This window comes from Megalops cyprinoides, chromosome 21 (assembly GCF_013368585.1).
Source record: "Megalops cyprinoides isolate fMegCyp1 chromosome 21, fMegCyp1.pri, whole genome shotgun sequence".
Classification (NCBI taxonomy): Eukaryota; Metazoa; Chordata; class Actinopteri; order Elopiformes; family Megalopidae; genus Megalops; species Megalops cyprinoides.
In genome coordinates, this window is record NC_050603.1 from 14024574 (window position 1) to 14044829 (window position 20256).

Sequence of the window (20256 nt, forward strand, 5' to 3'; positions counted from 1 at the left end):
GGCATGAGACCGAGTGAACAATAGGGTGAGAGCATAACTGTGGAAGTAAGACCATGGATTAGAGAGATTGCAGGAGTAAGAATGAAGATAAGTGCGTGATGCTGTGGAGATGCATTATATCTACCCACATGGTCCAGACAGGTCCTCTCAATGAATCTTCATTCTAAAAATCCATGGCCCCAAGGTATTCATTTTGAATAGCTGGCTAAGACAAATGAAATTAACATAAAATCCAATATGTTCTTTGATCTCTCCAATAAGTATTAGGCAAGCAATGTCCTCTGTTCAAAGTCCACCAGGTTCTCTGATCATTCCTGACACATCTAATGTCATTTTTTTTTCATAGTGCAGGGTAAAGATAATGAAGAAGCAAAGTGAATTCCTGACTACAGCGTTGGTTGTTCCCTCTGCTTTTGTTTGCAGTATAGCTTTCACACAGCATATACCTCAGTGGATGTGCCCTGCATCTCTGATTGGCTCAGGGGTGCTTAACGAGAATGCAAAAATCTACAGAGTCTTGGCATTGTGGGTCGTGTCATCTGACGGTTGCTTCCAAAAATCTCATTATGTTGACTCCTTAGGTCCCGATTACCCTGGGGTCCTGACAAATTAACTTGGTGTAGCAGATCCTTTAAACTGGAGAGGATCAGTTATACCCTAAACTATAAATCTGGATAGGGGAGATTGTGGGTGATAGCCAGTGAAACAGAAAGTTTTAGTGTGCAGCCAAAAGTGGATGGATATCAAAGCATTTTGTTGTGAGTGGTTGCATTGCAAGAAGGTGTGAGAAAAGGAAAACATCTTCTCCCACAGGTAGCTCTGAGCCATAATGGGTAGTTAGAGATGGTAGTTAGTTTCTTGTGACCAGACGATTTCAAGAATATACCTCACATTGAACTTTGCTGTCTGAAAAGTCCTTCTTTTTCCCTTAACAGGCAGCAGTAGAAATGGTTCGAGTGAAATGTTAGACCTCAATCGTTGCAGATCAGGGCATCCACTAAGCCAGTGTTTCTCAATCCTACTCCTGGAGCCCCCCTGTCCTGCATATCTTCTATCTACCTTTGCTCCAAACACACCTGGTTGAAATGACTAACATGCTCTTGATTAAATCAGGTGTGCTCAAAGGCGCCACTGATGAGTTCAGTCAGGTAGGTAGAGCAGGGAAAGATGGAAAACGTGCAGAGCAGGGGGGCCCCAGGAGCAGGATTGAGAATCAGTGCACTAAGCGACCTAATAACGTTTTGTTCGTATATCCGATAGGCCATTCGTCTTGTAGACAGGAGGGGGCGTTGTGGGATAGTGTGTCTGAAAATAAAAATCCCAGCCTAATATGGTACCAAATCACCTGAATTTCTCTACTGCGACCGCGAGGAGTCTGAATCAACTGTGGCCGGGCTATCGGAGCCCTGTCCCAGGAACGACTATACCAGGGGTGAGCGTATGCTCCCTGCCAAAAGCCACCATTACTGTGAAGACACAATTTTATGGATGACGGACCAGCGCACACTGTACACCGTTTTCCACGTGTGCACCTCACCCCCTTGTTCCTTAAGGGTGTTATTCCCTCCCACCGCCAGTGTTATTGTGAAGACTTGCCTCGGTTTAATTCAACACGGGATAGAAGCAGCGGCCCTTTGATCTGATGCTGCCTAATTAGTAAGGATATCTGTTCCCTGACCCACTTTATCCACCGCGAGCCTCCTTGCGGAATTCGAATCCGCTTTCTCTGCAACCGCAGTGCATCCTTTCCCTATTTTCTCTGTGCAGATGAAACGATTTACCGAAGCGCATGCTAAGAAAGAGGAATATTTCATGATACTGGTGGTAAACATTTGCACACCTGGTCAAATTAATTGGAGGAGCCTTGAATATATGAGTTGTTTTTCTTTCAATAACTCTCTCCCTTGCAAATGATCACTTTTTGTTCTATCACAGTAAATTGCGGTCCAAGACTGCAGTTACCCACAATCGTATGGGGGCAAATTCATCCAAAAGAAGACTAGATTTTATTTATTTATTCGTTCATTCATTTTTCAAGAATGAGCGGACGGCTTCCATCCAGCTCATTACGATGTGAATCACATGTCCTCCAAAACCAGAATTGCCGTACATGTTTGCTGAGATGAAACGAACCATGCCTTTGTTTTTCCCACGTTTCCCATCTAAATTCACCAGTCACCACTTCGGCCTCTACTATTAAACTCTAAAGAACGTCTGGTGAATACCGGTATCCAGCTGCACCAGGACACATCTCCACACTCCGTTCCGAGACCTGTCGCGGTTCCGCTCCTGCTTTTCACAACACTTCCCCGTTTTGTAACGCCAGTTTTTTACGATGTGTATAAGACACGATAGACGGAGCGCTCAGTGAATATTTCTTTGTGGTGGAACAGTTGGCACAATGAGACGCTCGGGTGTATTGCTTGGTCAAAGATCTATTTTTGGTTAAGATCGTTTTGGGCAAAGGAAAGTTGTGGGTAAATCTTGGTGAAACTTAGAAATGTGTGTTATGTGAGGAACTGTCTTTAATTTATTTTGATGTTAGTTTTTTTTATTCGGAGCCGTATAGTGTGGGTAACTTCTCTATTGAACCAATGCATGACAAAATATACTGTAGTCATTTAAAAGTACTTCGTTAAACAATGGAAACAATCCCCTAATTCATCTTGCACGGACAGCACACTGTTGTCATAAAAAGAACATATTTGAATGTACTTATGCTGTGCCAGAGCGTACATTTCCCATGAAAACGATCGCATGTTTCATCCAGAAGGCGTTACGCGAAAGCGTGCATCACTTAATGAAATAGAAATCTACGGTTGCCACGCGCGTGTTTATTTGGGTATAGCGTCGCACGAATATTCACGTGACTCTCTTTATTGTATCCGTCGCTATTTTCTCCCATCTGCTGATTTTTGTCACTCGGCACAATATTTTTTAAGTAAATGCATTTCGATCAGATATTGTCTGCAATCGGCGGCTTTGGAAGATACCAGAAGATCCTTTATGTGTGGATATGCTTGCCTCAGATCTTGCTGGCGTTTCATATGATGGTGAGCGTATTCACCGGAGCGACGCCACCGCACCGCTGCAGTGAGACCTGGACGGGGGAGCCTTCTGCCCCAGTCAACACCTCCGCTGGCAACCTCAGCATCCCGTTGCCACTGGGCTCCTGCGCCGTTGCCGCCCCGGACAACCGGACGGCGCACGCCTGCGAAAAGGGATGGGTGTACAGTAGAGAAATATTTCAGAGCACAGTCGTCACCGAGGTATGTACCATTACATTTCTAGTTCATTTCGTTTAATTATTTATTGGAATTGTGGCATAAACGGCGTTAAGGAGGATGAACGTTTAGCAGTCACGATTACCCTATTGCCCTGAATTGTATTGTTCAGTTCCAGCATCTTGAAAAAGTGAGTGTCGGCTGCCATGGTGACCAGATGGCTCACTACCTGCCTTTCAGGTGTGCAGCGCACAAGGCAGGATCTGTGCGAATTTCCCACACGACCGTTCTCCGACCAACAGGCGCACACATTACTCTAAGTGCGCTAGGGAAAAAAAATAAATAAATAAATAAAGGGACTTTTTAAAGCGTGCACTGAAAATGCAAAACTGGAAAAAAAATACTTGTTACTCATTGGTTTATCTAAAAATGGCAGCGTACATTTACAGGAAATTACTTGAGGCAATACACATCTTGAGACCTGCTCGTTTTTTTTCTTTGTAATAATGTGTATGATTACTTTTATGATTGTTCAGTGTCAAGGGTTGCTTTTTCCAGGTCAACATTTAGCCTGTAGACTTCGGGATTTCTGCATAGCTTAATCGAATGCACAGCTTATGTACATCTACACTGTTTCCGCGTGGACGTTAATGCCCCACATGGCGAAATTCCTCCCTCGTCGTAGCAAAACTTAAGTGTCGTTCAGTCAGAGGTTAAGTGAGGCACAAGTCCAAGTCAGTCCAGGACCAAGTCCACTGAAGTTGTTTTTGGCCTCTTTAGAACTGTAACCAAAATCTGCACCTTGCAATGACATTTAACCACTGATGTAAATAATGATGGGTGGCGTCATTATATTAACGTCAAATTTTTTTGACTGCATATATCTGGCTGCACCTTGTTACCCTAATTACAAGTTTACTGTATAAATGCGTGAAAATGAGAATTAACCCGAAAAGTAAGTAATATTAAATGCACGTGTGAGTGATTAAACCTTGGTTAATTTTTAGATTCTATCAATACCACGTCAAAGGTTTGTGAGCTGTGAAACTTAAGCTGTAAGTGCTTTGCCTCAGCACACCTGGTTTTCATGCAGAGCTCCAAGTCCCAGAAGTTAGGGTGCCATCCACATCATGGTCATTTACACTCTAAGACATCTGTCTGACCATAAGTGCTCACATGAGGAGACCGCCTATGAGGTATACAGGATTTCTCTCTTGTGTGTGCCTCTTGCACACAAATACACCTTGTTTTCTTCCATCCAATGCATACACTGTAATGACTTTCACGCAACCTCCATGGTGGTTTCAAATCGCACGCAAACATGCTCATGCACAGGTAATTCGGTAATCTGCGGCACAGAGGTGGCATAGATTATCTGTGTGGAAAAAGAGCTGAAAAACAGGCACCTGTGCCTCTCCCTTTCTCTGTGTCTCAGTGGGACCAATAGGATCACTTTTGCAGCCCGTTAAATTGGGTCCCTGAGGTAGACAGACATGCACGCAACACTCAGAGACATATACCACACATGTGCAAGCACACGTGCACACACACAAAAACACATACGTTTACATATACGCACGCACACGCATGCAAACACGCATGCTCTCTCTCACATTCACACACATACGCGCACACACACCCACACACATGCATACATCCACAAGCACACACACATATACATGCATACATGGATTTACAAACAAATGAGAGAGTATGATTGAGGATTATTAACTGGAGTTAATTAAGTTAATAGCAGCAGTGTGGTGTAATTATAAGGAGCAGTACCCCAAGGGTACAAGGGTGCCAGTTCGATTCTCCACTGCTGTTGTTCTCTTAGGTATGGAATTTAATCCAAAATTGCTCAGTAAATGCCCTGCTGTATGCAAGTCACTCTGGATAAGAGTGTCTGCTAAGCAACTAAATGTAATGTTAAATGAAGTCAGGTAGGAGTCAGGGGAGGGGCTAGGTGAGGTGATCCTGGAAACGGGTAGATATATAGGTACGTCTGGTCTATGGGCTTCATTATCTGTCTCACCCCCTCAATCCTTCAGCACAAAGTTGTCTTTATTCTCTCAATCAAACACCTCATTGCCCAGGATGGGAGTTTCTCTTTCCAAGGTGATTTGGGTACTGGAGTCATTATAACACTACAGTGCATTGCACTGTTCCACTGATATTTTCAAGAACGTCATACAAGGTTTACACTTCCTACCCAATTTAAAATCATAGCGCTAGAATTGTTTACCAGAGAAGCTGGGTTTCCTCTTTCCTTCGTAATGTGTACTGTTGTGCCAGTTGAATTCATACTGTGCACAGTGCCTTCTCACCAGGTGATTCTGAGGATTTTATTTTCTGAAATGGGCTTTGTGTGGCACATTGGTTAGGCAGATTTATGAGGAGTTTGGTCAATAAAAACGGTACGCAAACGGAAAACAGGCCAAAGATAATAATGTTATTGTTTGCCTGGGGGGGGGGGGTGCACACTCACTCGAAAATGCTAGCAATTACCAAATTGACTATTGATAATAAGGACATCAGATCAAAATCATGTTCAGCAGATTACATATATCGATATTATCACAACAAAACCTCTCCTAGAGCCAGGACTCAGGAGTTGACTCAGTAAATATTCAGCTGTATAAAAGGATAACATGTGAAAGCAGTAACCTAAGTTGTTCTGAATAAGAGCATCTGCTAAATGCCAGTAATGTAATGTAATTAAACATGTCTCTGGTGGGAAGATACACCGTCTGCTTGTGATGTTATCCAACTGGATCTCCACACTGGTCAGGCAAACAAGTTGTGCGTATAGAGGACATGGTTGGCCGCTCCTGACTAAGAAGAAGAACAAAACACATGAATATGTCATTTGCAAACAACTTCTAAAGGACAGTATTCACCAATCAAGGGGTTGTATTTCTCATAAATAATTCCCCTTGTTTGATAGCATATTTATACATTTCCTATTTAAGACCTTAAAGTTACCAGTCTCTAAAATAATCCACAAATTTTTACTCATATGAACTTTGTCCATTAACACTCATGCTTCCTCATCTTAATATTAACATAAGATATTGGAAATCAGGATTCCCTGCTATACTGTGTGATTTTTATTGAAATGGAAAATCTATTCTTGATTTTATGTCTATGTCATAAATGTGTGTCCTTAACTGGAGATTATTGTACCAACAAATTTTGTTTGTTCCTGAATTTCCGCAAGTATTTAATTCTTCAGTGTTCATGCATCACCGTGAGGTTGCATATCACAGAAAAACATGGTGTGGGAATTTTTAAAAATGACGGTCAGTGTGCTTACTTCCATGCTCATATTTGTGACGAAAGCGCAAGAACGTGCACATTCCTCTGTAACACTTCCCGGTGTTTATCTGTGAAGGAGCCACAAACAATGAGGATGACGAAGCTGAGTGAAATCATGATCGTGGGGCTCCAATGCTAAGTTTCCGCAGCTCTTTCTCACTGACTTCCTCGCATTGCAGAGAGATTTGTACCACAAAGCTTCAATGAAGAAAGCAACTGGACAAACAATCCTGTTTCACCACGACGATGAACGCTCCACAAATCACGTTTAAGCGTGTCAGCTTGCAGAGTTTTTTTTCCACCTCTCCAGCTCAATAGCCTATCAGAGAGTTGTGAACAGAGAGCTGTCGATGGGGGGCCGGGGGGGGTGTGCATTCCCGCTTTCCCCTCCCCTCTGCTTTCAATGGGCCCAAAAAAAAGCCAAGGACAGTATGGCCTTCTAACAAGCCAAGTGAGACAATAAGGGCCTTCATGGGCTTTTATGACCCATTTCACACTTTGTCCCCCCACATGTCAGCCTCAACAGGGCGATTGGCAGCCCAGAGATACCCAACCCAGATCCCCCACCCCACCCCATCTCTCCACCCCTTCCCTTCCCACCCCTTCACACACACACACCAGTTTAATCACTTACCTTTATTGGCATGACTATGTTGCCGTGGCTTGTACAGAAATATTTGGTAAAACTAGTAAGATGCCTTGAAAATAGCTTTCCACACAAAACATCAGGACCGATCCATAGAAGGTAAGCCTGAGCACTTGCAAAAAAACGGCACTGACATATCAGAGCAACTGCTGCAATAGAATTACAGAGCATAATATAATGTGCAAAGCCCATTCAGACATGCATAAAACATCATTCACAATTGGGCCTATTGCACCTGAAGTGTTGGATCATGTGACTGCCGCCATCTTACTCTTCCCCCTGTCTCCCTCTCCATCTGTCTCTCTTTGTCTCCCTCTGTCTCACTCTTTCTCTGTCCCTCTTAATGCAGTACATTTTAATTTAGTTTGATTTATGTATTTATATGGCAGACATACCTTTGTGCTGCCAGAGCATGAACATCACAAAGACAAGTGTCTGTCTCTCTCTGTGTCTCTGCAGTGGGATTTAGTATGTGACAGGGCCAGCCTGAACAGCATCGGCTCGTCGGTGTACATGCTGGGCTTGCTGGTGGGGGCGGTGGTCTTTGGAGCCATGGCTGACAGGTACACAGCCCTGCTGAAAGGCCCATTCATTTCCTGCTCCTTAGAAATTCCACGCAGTGCAGCTCAGAGTGTACACTCACTGACCCCCTTTCCCCCCCTCACCCTGGAACCCACTCCTTCCCTCCCTCTAGATACGGCCGTCGCTTTGCCATGCTCCTATCTCTGGCCCTGCAGACGGTGTTTGGGGTGGGGACCGCCTTCGCCCCAAACTTCCCCCTCTACGTGCTGCTGCGATTCATCGTAGGAACCACCATCTCTGGGGTCATCATCAACGCCTTTGTGCTGGGTGAGGAGGGAGCGCCCCTCTGTCTCTCTGTCTCAGAACGTGGGAAAAGTCTTTTGTGTCCATCGTGATCTATGTGAGTGTCTGTTTAGGTATTTGTGAATGTGTGTGTGTGTACATGTGTATGTGTATGTGTGTGTGTCTCTAACATAACACTGATTGTTAGTGGCGGCTGCTTGACAGAGACTAAACCTCCATGTCCCTCTCTCTCTTGAGACAGCTATTTATTGCTGGAAATTTTCAGTATCCATGAAAAATTCTAACACCATATTCTCTGCTCCAGGACAACCTGCAGGGCATAGGTAATAAACCTAATAATAAATAAACATAGCCCTCATGCTAGCCTACACTCTGCAGGAGAAGGGAATTTGGGAATAAGTGTAACTATGGTCACACAGCAGCCTGAATGCTGAACTGTGGCCAGTATAAAATATAAAGTGGTCTAAGCAGTGAACTATGGTCTCTCTATGGTCTGAAAGCTGTGGTCACTGTAGCCTGAAGGCTTGACTACAGTTACCTAGCAGTCTGCACACTAAACTTTGGTCACTCCATGATCTAAATAATGAACTAGGGTTCGCATCAGTTTGTATGTTGACCTATGGTTCACTAGATGGTCTGCATGCTGAACCTTTGTCACTCCGGTTCTGAAGGTTGAACTATGGTTCACTTGATGCTGAAGAACGGTCGATGAAAAATCCTTATTTTACTCTCTGTAATGGCATTGAAATGTTTCACTGTACTCTGGGGCTTCAGGGCTTCAGCACTGAAGATAACATCTGTACTTCAGGAGGGTCTGTGCTATCAAGCTGTTTACAATAAAGCAAACTAATTGGACAAACAATAAAAAACAAGTGGGATGTGACAAGTGCACTTACGTAGTAGGGTTCCATGGTGTAATGGCCAGCACTCTGGACTTTGAATCCAGCGATCCAAGTTCAAGTCTCAGTGGATCCTTTGCTGTGAGATGACTCTTCTTATAGCAACTCTTTTGCCTCAATAATGTCCAGCTGTATAAATGGATAAAATTGTAACCTATGTAAGTCCCTGTGGATAACAGCGTCTGCCAAATGACAATAATGTAATGTAATGTACAACTTCAGACTGTGATTGGATAAACCCTTTGAGTTAACCAACAGTAACGTCTTATAATTGGACAAGCCCTTTTAGTCAAGAAACCTACAAACTGTAATTGGTCCATTTGTTGTTTGCTGAATTAGAGGCTACTGGAAGAGCCCCATTCCTCCCTCCCCCCAAATCAGTCTCTTCTCTCTCCTGCCCCATTTGGCTCCCCCCTCAGGCACGGAGTGGACGTGCACCCAGCATCGTATGCTGGCCGGGATAATTACCGACTACTTCTTTGGCTTTGGCTACATGCTGCTAGCGGGAGTGGCCTACCTGGTGAGGGACTGGCGCAAACTCCAGCTGGCCATCTCTGCTCCTGGCTTCCTCTTCATCTTCTATATCTGGTGAGGAGAGGGGGGTGGATGGGTGCGGGAAATGCAGGACCATAGACACTAACCCACAGTTTCCAACCACCTCCAGTCTGACACCTGGGAATTAATTTATTACATGTTGGCAAATGACCTGGTGAGTTTAGAGTGGAGTTGGAGACATGTAAGGAGCATTGTCAAGGTGTGTTAAGCTTACAGTGACCTTATAATTATTGATTAGATCGCTTAGATCAAATGCTTGTAGAGAGGGAGTGAATCATGTAGTGACAATGAATGTTTGTATTCACCACCAGCAAAGCAAAAGCAAAATCCCAACAAATGCACATGGAAAGAACAAGGAAAATAACCCACAAAGGAAATTCAAATCCACACAGTCTGACAATCTTATAATCATAAAATAATACAGCTAAAAAATGAGGTTGCAAAAAATTGAGGAAAAGGATAACCTTGATTGATATAACCTCAGGACTTGCTAAACTGTGCAGTGGCTGCCCAAAACAAAGCAGTTACAAAACAGGTTACAACCTGCTGAAGTAATTTATGTGTCACTGTCAGGCCTGAATAATGGGTCACATGACCATCACCCAATATAGCACATTAGCCATCCGTCATTGTTGTAAGGAAAGATTCCTTTTTATCCATTATTTTCAGTTGAATTCAAACAGCTTTACTTGTAAGGCATGGAATCTGTAAATATTTCAATAAGGCAAAAATCAGGCAACTCAAAACACATTAGAAATTAATATCAATGAGTTACATCTTTAAACAGTACCACATTAACATAAATGAGAATATGGTAACGAATGGAGGAAATCATAACCAAAATAATAGTTATAGTAATAGTAATAGTAATCTTTATAATGGAAATAACAGCTTAACAGTATAACCCTCCCTCTCTCTTTTAGGGTACTCCCTCAGTCTGCACGATGGCTGTTGGCAAATGATCGTTGTGAGGAAGCCATCGTTTTGCTGCGCAGGGCTGCAACAGTCAATGGCCGTACTTTCCCCCCTGCAGTCCAGGTAACAGCTTGTCCCACACCACCCTCCGGTGCCCTTCCTCTGCCAAATATATAAATAACAACAAGGAAAGAGCTAGCCCTGAGTAGAGGCAGTTTGTGTGAAGACTCCAGTTCACCCGAGGACAGCTGGACAGGGCCTCCCTGCCCAACCCCACTGCCCCACCCCGATGCAGCCCACACAATGAACGCAGTCAGGGCACGGTACCACCCCTCTCCATCTCTCTTTCACTTCAGTTTTAAATTCTCTACGCTTTACTTGCACGATAAGCATGCACTTCTGTTGCCAACACACCGAAATATCAAATTTGCAATTGCAATAAACAAAAATGACATAGTAGTCCTTCAGAAAGCTACCAACGGTATAATATAACCACTTAAGTTAAGGGAAAATACAAAATGCAGTTATTAAATAACAAATATATACAATAGGATTTTGTAATTCTTCTGATTATTTTCATCCTATTTTGTGGTTCCTTGTTGCTCGCTGTCCCACAGACTGCGGCAGGTGGCAAGGTGTCACACAGCTTTTCTCTTCTTCCAGGAGGGCTGGCACTTTCTCTGTATCTGGGAGTTTTTGGAACTTTGGCTAACGTTGTGTTGTTTTGGGGAAGTGGAAAGCTCTCGCATTTCTGTGTTTTTTGTATTTAATAAAAGTATAGCTGTTCTTTCTGGGTAGCCAGGTTTGCCTATGTTGGCTGGTCTCAATGGCCAGACTGTTCACTGACACTATACTTTTTCGTGGCATTTTTGTTTGCTATCTTTTACCACAGACAGGTAGTCCATCAAGTTTGTTTAGGGCCTGACTGGAATGAAGTTTACTTTGTGTGTTTGTGTGTGCGCCTCAGTAGCTGATGTCATTTTGCTTCTGCTGTGTTACAGTCTGATTCATTCATATTGTCTGTGTGCCTGGGGTGCTGTCCTGAGGTTTATAGGGGCTTGCTACAGTAGGACAACAAAGGAGAGAATGGACACTTGGGTTAAAAGTACAGTGAGAAAATGAGACCCTAGCGGCCTCTCAGCGTTTATTCTCTATTCAGCCACTCTCGTTATTGAAAATCTCAAGTGAGAGGGGCCTCTGCAAAATCATGGGAGTCAGAGCTGACAAACCACGCGAGTTATTATTATAAAGGAATCGCAGCATATCTTCAGTCACCAACTGTTTCTTTCAGTCTACCCAACTGTGCCTGCCTAGCGTGCTTCTGTTGTTTGTTGTGGTAGCTGTCTGGGGGCAGATTAAACCCGCGTGCTCTTGCCACAGTTTAATAAATTCTCCATTTTACGCCTCTGTCTACCATGTGTTTTTCGGCTTGAAGCTGGCATAATTTGCATTTTATCTTTCCCTTTCCATGGCTTTCTCACTGCTTTTTTTGATGTGGTTCTGCTGAAATCGCTAACAATTTGCAGAAAACAGCTGCTTTTTGTTAACACGTTGTGTGGTTAAATGGTCTATTCATTGGCTGTTGGCAATCCTTCACTGCTTCTGAAATCCAACACTGAAAAGGAATCTGCTAAAATGTCAGGATAGCTTGATATCTACTTGCAACTTGTAAGGCACTAAAATGCACAACTACCATCACTTGGGGGACCAGACACACTGCACATACAAGGCCAAGTTTCACCGAGAACTATGGTGAAATTGTAGGAAATTTTTGAGGACCATATTATACTCTAATCACTGCCCACTCTCATTATCTTTTGCAGACTCAAATTCAGGTTCACATTGACATACACATTTACATTTATTCATTTGGCAGATGCTTTTATCCAAAACGACTTACAAGTGAGGTACAATACAACACAAGCGAAAAAGCATACAGAGTCAACAATATTAGAAGTACTGCATGCCAAAGTTCCAAACATTGGCCAGGCAAGGTACAAACTAGCAAGTAAAGCTAAAGAGTGTGTTAAACCATTATAACCAAACCATTACATTTTTTTAATAGTTCAGTAGGAGATAGGGGGGAAGTGTGTCAGATGCACAGGTGAGAGCAGAAGAGCTGTGTCTTCAGATGTGTCTTGAGTTCAACAGTGCTGTCCCTGTGTTAAATGGCATAAACTAACTAAAAGGGTTACTAAGACCCAAATCTGTGGGCATCCGATAAGCCCATAGGACCCTCCCCACCTCCCTCTGGAGACCGTTTTACAAAGCCAGGCTCCCTGTTGGTATATTATATTACATGACAGCATTGCTTCCAACAAATTGGTTAGTAAGTTCAACAAGCCAGTGCCAGAAATGTATGCATATGATAGCACAGATGAGTATGTGTTCCACCTTTTCTGTAATAGTTTTGTGGTTAGATTTCATATAGTTTCATCTTTGGGTTCAGTACTCGCTATGAATGAATATTGATGCACCACAGTCAAGAAGAGGAAATGGTGTTCACAGATTAACTTTACTTTTGGCCAATCAAACGGGAGGGTTGATGTTGTGGGATGTGACAATGCTGTGTCCGTATTAAAAAAGACAGTTGCAGTGAGGGCACATCTTCAGCTAGCTTTTTATGAATTGCCAAACAACCTGGAAGCGTTGGCTAAAAGACAGGCAGAAGGAGGTATTATTTGTTCTGTGAAGGAGGAGGTGAAGTGAGTGTTGACTGAATTGAAGCAGGCAGTGTCCTTTATATGTTTTGAAAAGATATTTAGCATCTTGTTTTTTTGGTTTTGTGTTTCACATTTCTTGGTTGGGTTTTTTGTTTTGGTGTTGTGGTCATTTTCCCATTCATGCTGGCTTTATAAATAATCCTGCTCTTTATTTACAGTTCCAAATAAAGGGCATTTAAAAGTCACCTCTCCCACTCTCTCCCCCCTCTCTTTCTGCCTCCCCTCTCTCCCCCTCTCCCTCTGTCTCCCCTCTCTCCCTCACTCTCTCTGTCTCTCTCTCAGTCTCAAGACCATGCCGGTTTTGCTATATAAAGTAGCCGGGCGACAGTCTCACTCTTATTCTACATGTCTGCATCACTGCCATCTCTATTAAAAACTATGAAAGGCTCTACTGTGAGCCATTTTTGGTATTGCCATAGCAACAGGTCTGCCCTGCTTGGATCTGAGTAATGTAGCCTATGTGTCTGTGTGTGTGCATTTGTGTGTGGATCGGTGGTCTACCACCTCCTACAAACACCGACCCCACCCTGTCCCCACACCATCTGCTCCCAGTATCTCCCTGGCCAAGAAAGGGACAGGGCCGAGGTAGCAGAATGCAGGGCCAGAACTGAGCACGTGTGAAAGTGCCGCCTGATCAATAGCCCCCTCATCCTCTCAGATCCTCAGGGTGACTGTGTCAGCAAGGCTGCCCCCCTGAGCAGCCTGTGGTCTGAGCCAGGTGAGAGAAGGCGGTTGGCGTCGCTTGGGCAACAGCAGACATGAAGGACAGCACTGCGGTGTCTCAAAGCTGTGGTACTTTCAGGAGAGCAGTGCAAACACGCATCAGGGCCTGACCTGGAGGGGGCGGACAGCACACGCACTCAACTCACAGAACGTGAGATCAGGAGAGGATTACTGACAATGTCTGAAACATCCACACACAAAATCATCTCCTATAATGGCTTACCATAATAACTCATTCTGCCAGCCAGGCCTGATCTTGCTTTTCTCCTGAACTGTGACTCTCTATGACAGCTCTGTCGATTGGAGGCAGAGGCTTGGCTAGAGCCCCTAGCTGGGAGGGCAGTCTAGGACAGGGGCCTGGGGGGGGATTGCTTGGAAGTCCTGCCAGGTCATCAGGTCCTCCCGTCCCATCTTGTCTCGGTAATGTTGTACAGTGTGTTCTGGTAAGATAGCGCAGCAGCAAATGGCCCCCCACTGATTTTTTTTTTTCAGCTTGCCGTGGATCTCTCTACAATGCTCTTCCTCACTCCCCCTCACACACACATACACCACTGCAGCTGTAGAACATGTAAAAAAGGTTTGTTAGAAAAGTGTCCCGTTGTCACCAGCTGCTCCACAGATCAATTACAAGTGTACTACTGCCCCGTAGTGGGCCCAGCAAAAGTTCATCTCAGGCTCCCAAGACATTCTGGAGCTCAGAGGGGAGGGATTGAGAGGCCAGGGCCCACACTGCTTCATGTGTCTTATTCACAAAAGCAGAACATTTACATGCAGTTACAAAACACCTTTCTGCCCTGTCTATCCCCTACACAAACAAACAGTGTACTACGGATGTGTGGTGAGTATTCTGTGGCAAAATACCTTTGCATCACAGGTGCTACATACCAGCGGTGGTTGAGGTTAGTCAACACCCCTCACACCTACTGTAAAGGGGTTTGAGATCAATGAATGCTCACACTCACCGGTCTGGGAGTATTGTTAGCCTGGTCTGACACTGTTGCTCGTTAAATTTGAATGGATACACTTATGTTCTATTGTGCTGAAAGTCACTCTGGATAAGAGCATCTGCTAAATGAATGTAATGTAATTTAATGTAATGTAATGTAATGTAATGAATTGCTCTATATAAGTTCAATCCATTATTTACAGTTACTGTGAAGCAGGCATGGGTAACCCCGCCCCAGAAGGGAGAGACAACCCCATGAGTATAGCTTCACTTTTTAAAATGAATCATTTATGTTAAGGTCAGGTATGGGCTTCAAAACCATATCCCTGTTAAGAAATTTATGTCTTCATGAGGTTTGAAGGGTCGTGCATTGTGTGGTGCTTCCATTAAGGATCTGCTTGTATGTTCAGACTCTTCTCTGCTGCCCCCTGTGGACAGGTGGAGAAGTGCACGATGTCGCCAGAGAGGCAGAAGCGGCACACGGCTAAAGATCTCCTGCGCACCCCCCAGATGAGAAAGAGGGCTCTCATCCTGTTCTACGTCTGGTGAGGAACCCGCATGTGCCAGACCTCAATAATCTGCGCATCAAAGATTGTGTAATATGCAATTAACAGCATGTTATTATAGTGTTATGCCCTGCCTCTGTGAGCTGAATCTGTTAGAGTTACAGCTATGAATGGGAGAAGACCCAATCTACATGAAAGCAGAACAAAGGAAATGGCACTTCAGAGACGAGGCATTTCCACATCACACAGGCATTAACAAGCAATAAAAGCAGACTAGTCCAGCCTGCGGAGAGCAGTGCTCATCCCAGAGCCAGCTCAGCCTTGGTCCAGGCCCACAGCCACAGAGCCAGGACCAGGCGATTCCCCTCATTTTATTATATACAGTACCAGTCAAAATTCTGGACACACCTGATTAAGATAATAGGATATATGCAATCAAAGACATTTTGTTCAAAAGAGTTGCGCTTAAATGTTTAAAATTTGTTTCTTAGACAAATATAAATAGCGCAGTTGATGTCTATGTATGAGTTTCCTTCCAAAAATAAAAATAATTTTAAAGTATTCTGGTTACTTTGAAGATTCTAAAGTATAACATAGTTTTGATTTGTTTGGTTTGATTTGGTCACTGTGTAATTCCATTTGTGTTATTTCAGTTTTGATGTCTTTACTATTATTCTAAAATGTGGAAAACAACGAAAATAAAGAAAAACCCTTCTGTGAGCAGATGTGTCTAAACTATTGACTGATACCGTACACAGTGATTACATGCTAAAACCCCATGAAGGCGCTAAGTGTGTGGAGTGTCAATGAGGCAATTAAGCAGGGCTTTCTCCTACGAGTCCCCAAAGCCGTGAGATCCCTGGTGGTGCTTCACACGTTATCACATGTTATCTCAAATGAGAATTGAAGCGAGCCCGCAGAACAGCAAAAAGGGATGGCGACTGAATCAGCGCCTCCCCTCACTGCCTCAGAGAAACCAATTAATAAATAAAACATCACAATCCGGTTGTGGTGTTGTGGGAACTGAGCTGTAAGAATAATGCAGAATGAAATGCATGTGTGCTCAGAACATTTTTTTTTCTTTAACGCCTCACCATTGTGCTCCATGTTATATCTTGCATACATACTGCACCAGCCTACCACAAGTACCTTTGAGGGCACATTCAAAAGGCAAAACCACACACAGTTTTATGTTTGTGTGTGTGTGTGTGTGTGTGTGTGTGTGTGTGCTAATACCATCTCTGCCTCCCTCTCTCCCCCCTCCAGGTTTGTGAATGTGTTGGTGTATTACGGTCTGTCGCTGGGCGTGTCGGACCTGGGCGTGGATCTGTACCTGACTCAGTTTGTGTTCGGCCTGGTGGAGATCCCGGCACGCTCGCTGGTGCTGTTCGTGCTGCCCTGCAGCCGCAGGCTGCCCCAGAGTGCCTTCCTGGCGCTGGGTGGCACGGCCTGTCTGCTCACTCTCGCCGTCCCTGCAGGTACCTGATGCTGCGCGTCCGCCACAGTGACAGCAAGGGATGACACATGGGAATGAGTACCATCAACGGCAATCATTCCTCCCTCACTCTCTCCCTCTCTCCCCTCCCCCGTCCCCTCTTCCTCATTCTCTTCTCCATCTTCTTTGCTCCCCTCTCCCCTCTTCCCTTCTTGTCCCCCTCTCCCTTGCTCTCCCCTCCCCCCTTCTCCCCTTTTTCTTCCTTTCTCCCTCACTCTCTACCCCATTTCCTAATCTCCCCTCCCCCTCTCCCCCTTCCTCTTCCCATCTCCCTCTATCCCCTCCCCCTCACTCCCCTACATCCTTCTCTCCCTTATCCCTCTCTCCCCTTTTACTTCCCCTCTCCCTCGCTCTCTCCCCCCTCCCCCTCTCCCCCCTCCCTTTTCCTCTCCCTCTCCCTCACTCTCCTCCTCTCTTCCCCAGACATGCCCAATGTACTGACAGGCCTCGCCATGTTGGGGAAGTTTGGCATCACTGCTTCCTTTGCCATTGTCTACGTCTACACTGCTGAGATCTTTCCCACAGTCCTCAGGTAGGGGTAACCAAGGCAGCTAGGCAGATATGCCCACAGTTCTGTGTAATATGATATCTTTATTACCTGCTTTGTAATACTTCTGGTAATAAAAAAATGTATGTTAATTGAACATTAACATGAAAACAAATGAAATGTTAGTCTGAATAATATGCCATAATAATGTGCCCATGATTAAAGTTACTCAACATAGGCCACTGTAATGTTTAACTTTCATTGCTTCCTGCTTATTATTTACTCTATTGGCATCCACAGTTTTGCTTGTTTGTGAGCCACATTTGTTATGAGTTCAAAGATGCCAACCTAAATTTATCATGGAATGTGTCTAAGAGAAGTGTGTCTTAGACATGTCTGCAACCTCTGCCACAATGGCCATCGTTTGCACCCTGGATACTAAACAGGGCTCTAAATGGCATATCTGGTGTTATGCTGGAATGGGCTAGAGTTATCCCTGCTGTGAGATTTATGTGCATACCACAAACTGCTCATAAATTGTCTTCTTCAATGAAATACAATATGCCACACTCCACAATGAAACCAATGCTGTAAATAGTTCCCTGGCAACACATTTACCCTGAAATGAACCCTCCCTGAGTGGAATGCAGACCTCATAGATTATCTCCATCTTTGTCATTTAGTATACCATTACCCAGAATGCCTAGCAGTCAGTTTTCTTCCTTCTCATTTTCTTATTATGTGGGCTGATGGCACTTGGGAGAGACACAGGCCCCTAGTGACAGAGCAGAAACAACTGGAAACTCCATCACTGAACTGGTGTCACCTACTTCGTTTCCTACAGACAGACAGGGATCGGGGTGTCCTCCATGTTTGCAAGGTTAGGGGGCGTACTGGCCCCTCTGATCAATCTCCTACACAGCCACAACCCCACGACCCCCATGCTAATCTTCGGGTCCACACCTCTGCTGGGTGCAGCTCTTGCCCTGGCATTGCCAGAAACCGCCAACTGCCCGCTACCTGACACCATCGAGGAGGTAGAGTGCTGGGAGGACAGGTGAGAGACAGGGTCTCTTGTAGATAAGTCTAATCTAAGGATGAGGGGAGTCAAACGTAGCTAAAACGTTGTCCTTATGGAACTTTCAGGAGCCAGTTACAAAACGGCAGCCAAGGGAGCTCTGTGCATGGGAGCCAATCACAAAGCAGTACAGAAGGGCAGGAACTGCAGCACCTGGCACCTGAGACTACCTGAGTGGAGGCATCGCTCAGTATGCATGTACTATACTTTCCACACTACACACACACACACACACACACACACACACACACACACACACACACACACACACTGCATACACCACACTACACAGACACTCACAAAGACACCCTACAAACACCAAGCTGCACACAGGCTCAAACACTCACTGCATACACACTATGCAGAAACACACACTCACTGTTCACACATATGAAACAAATTCACACACAAATTCACACATATGCATACTATGAATACCATACTATACATACAAATAGTAGACATACCATACTACACATATTGTATTGTAATACAAGCATATTATACACAACACACACTGCACGCCATGCTACATTATAGACAATTTACTACACAATGTACTCAACACACTACATACTCTATGCAACTGCAGATTTGAGTAGCACACATGATACATATGACACACTGAGGTACAGAGGTACACATACTCTATGCAAGTACATATTCAGAGCTATGCAGTCACACTCCATACTACTATATATTCAGTTAGATATACACAGATATTATACTGCATTCACAACCACTGCTGCACATACACTACAAAAATACATACTCTAGATCTACACACACACATATACACACAGTGCTGTGTACTCAACCATAGCTGCAACCAAACACACACGCACACGCAATGCATTCTCAGACACTTACACACATAAATCATATTTTCTCACAGCATTACATATGCACACACTCCACACACACTCACATAGTCGCAGTAGCGACACCAGAGCCACAGGAAACCCACACAACCAGCAGCACAGAGTGACTCTGTTCCAACCAGAACTGAGAAGGAAGGGAAAAGACGGACCCACCTCAGAACCTGAGCACTGGGGACCTGGATCCGGCAAGCTCCATAGAACCCATTGTGTCCACGGCTGTCACAGCTGCCTGGACTCACGGTACTGGCACTCTGCTGTGGACCAACGCTAAGCTGGAGGCGGTACGGACTTGGGGACCGACTCAACGCCTTGGCCACTCCAGGAAAAGAGCTTGAGTGCTTGAGTAATGCCTTTTTATACCCAAAAAATGCTGTACATAAGGCCTGTTTTTGTACATACAGTATGTGAGACACAGTCGTTTAATGCTGGAGAACTATGGAATAACTTGCTGCATGCTTCTTACATAGTGCATCTTTATCCATTGAACAGAAATGGCCTGTACCCATCTCAGCCTGTGAAGAATGTATAAGTGTTTAAGAATGAGGAAACATGTAACATGTATGCACAAAAGACATGGGGCTTTTTACACTTCCACTTCAGACTCCACAAGGACATTTTTTGTTTCATTTTGTCCTTCGATTTCATTTACTTCTCAGCCTCTCTCCCTCGTCCTCACTTTCACACACATCCAAAACTAAGTGAACAGTAGCTGGTGGGAAGCAGGAATAGGGATATAGCTTTATGGCACAGTGCCTTAAATGGGAAAGAACTTTGTCATTCTTAATCAGATGTGTGCCAAACCTGTCACAAACAAGTGCATATCCAACACGCAGATTCCTGTTCCTAACCTTTACGGACTCAGATGCAACTTGACAAGTCTCCACAGGGAGAAAGAATCAATTAAATAATTACAGGGAATATAGTTCTCTCACTCACACAGGCACACACACATACATACATACATACATACATATACTGGTACTTAGGGGGAGGCCCCACGTTAGAATGGTGGTGTGGTGTTCAGTGTCAAATGAT

General features: G+C 44.4%; 1 protein-coding gene across 1 annotated transcript; it reads left to right on the top strand.

Annotated features, from left to right (window-relative positions):
* Nucleotides 1–2392: 2392 nt before the first annotated feature.
* si:dkey-166k12.1 (solute carrier family 22 member 13) lies at nt 2393–18593 on the top strand. Its single transcript, XM_036516308.1, has 10 exons — nt 2393–3269; nt 7648–7751; nt 7883–8037; nt 9332–9500; nt 10391–10505; nt 15213–15319; nt 16547–16758; nt 17199–17307; nt 18107–18319; nt 18409–18593. The coding sequence occupies exons 1-10, from the start codon at nt 2946–2948 to the stop codon at nt 18512–18514; spliced, it is 1614 nt and encodes a 537-aa protein (XP_036372201.1). The 5' UTR covers nt 2393–2945; the 3' UTR covers nt 18515–18593.
* The last annotated feature ends 1663 nt before the right edge of the window (nt 18594–20256 follow it).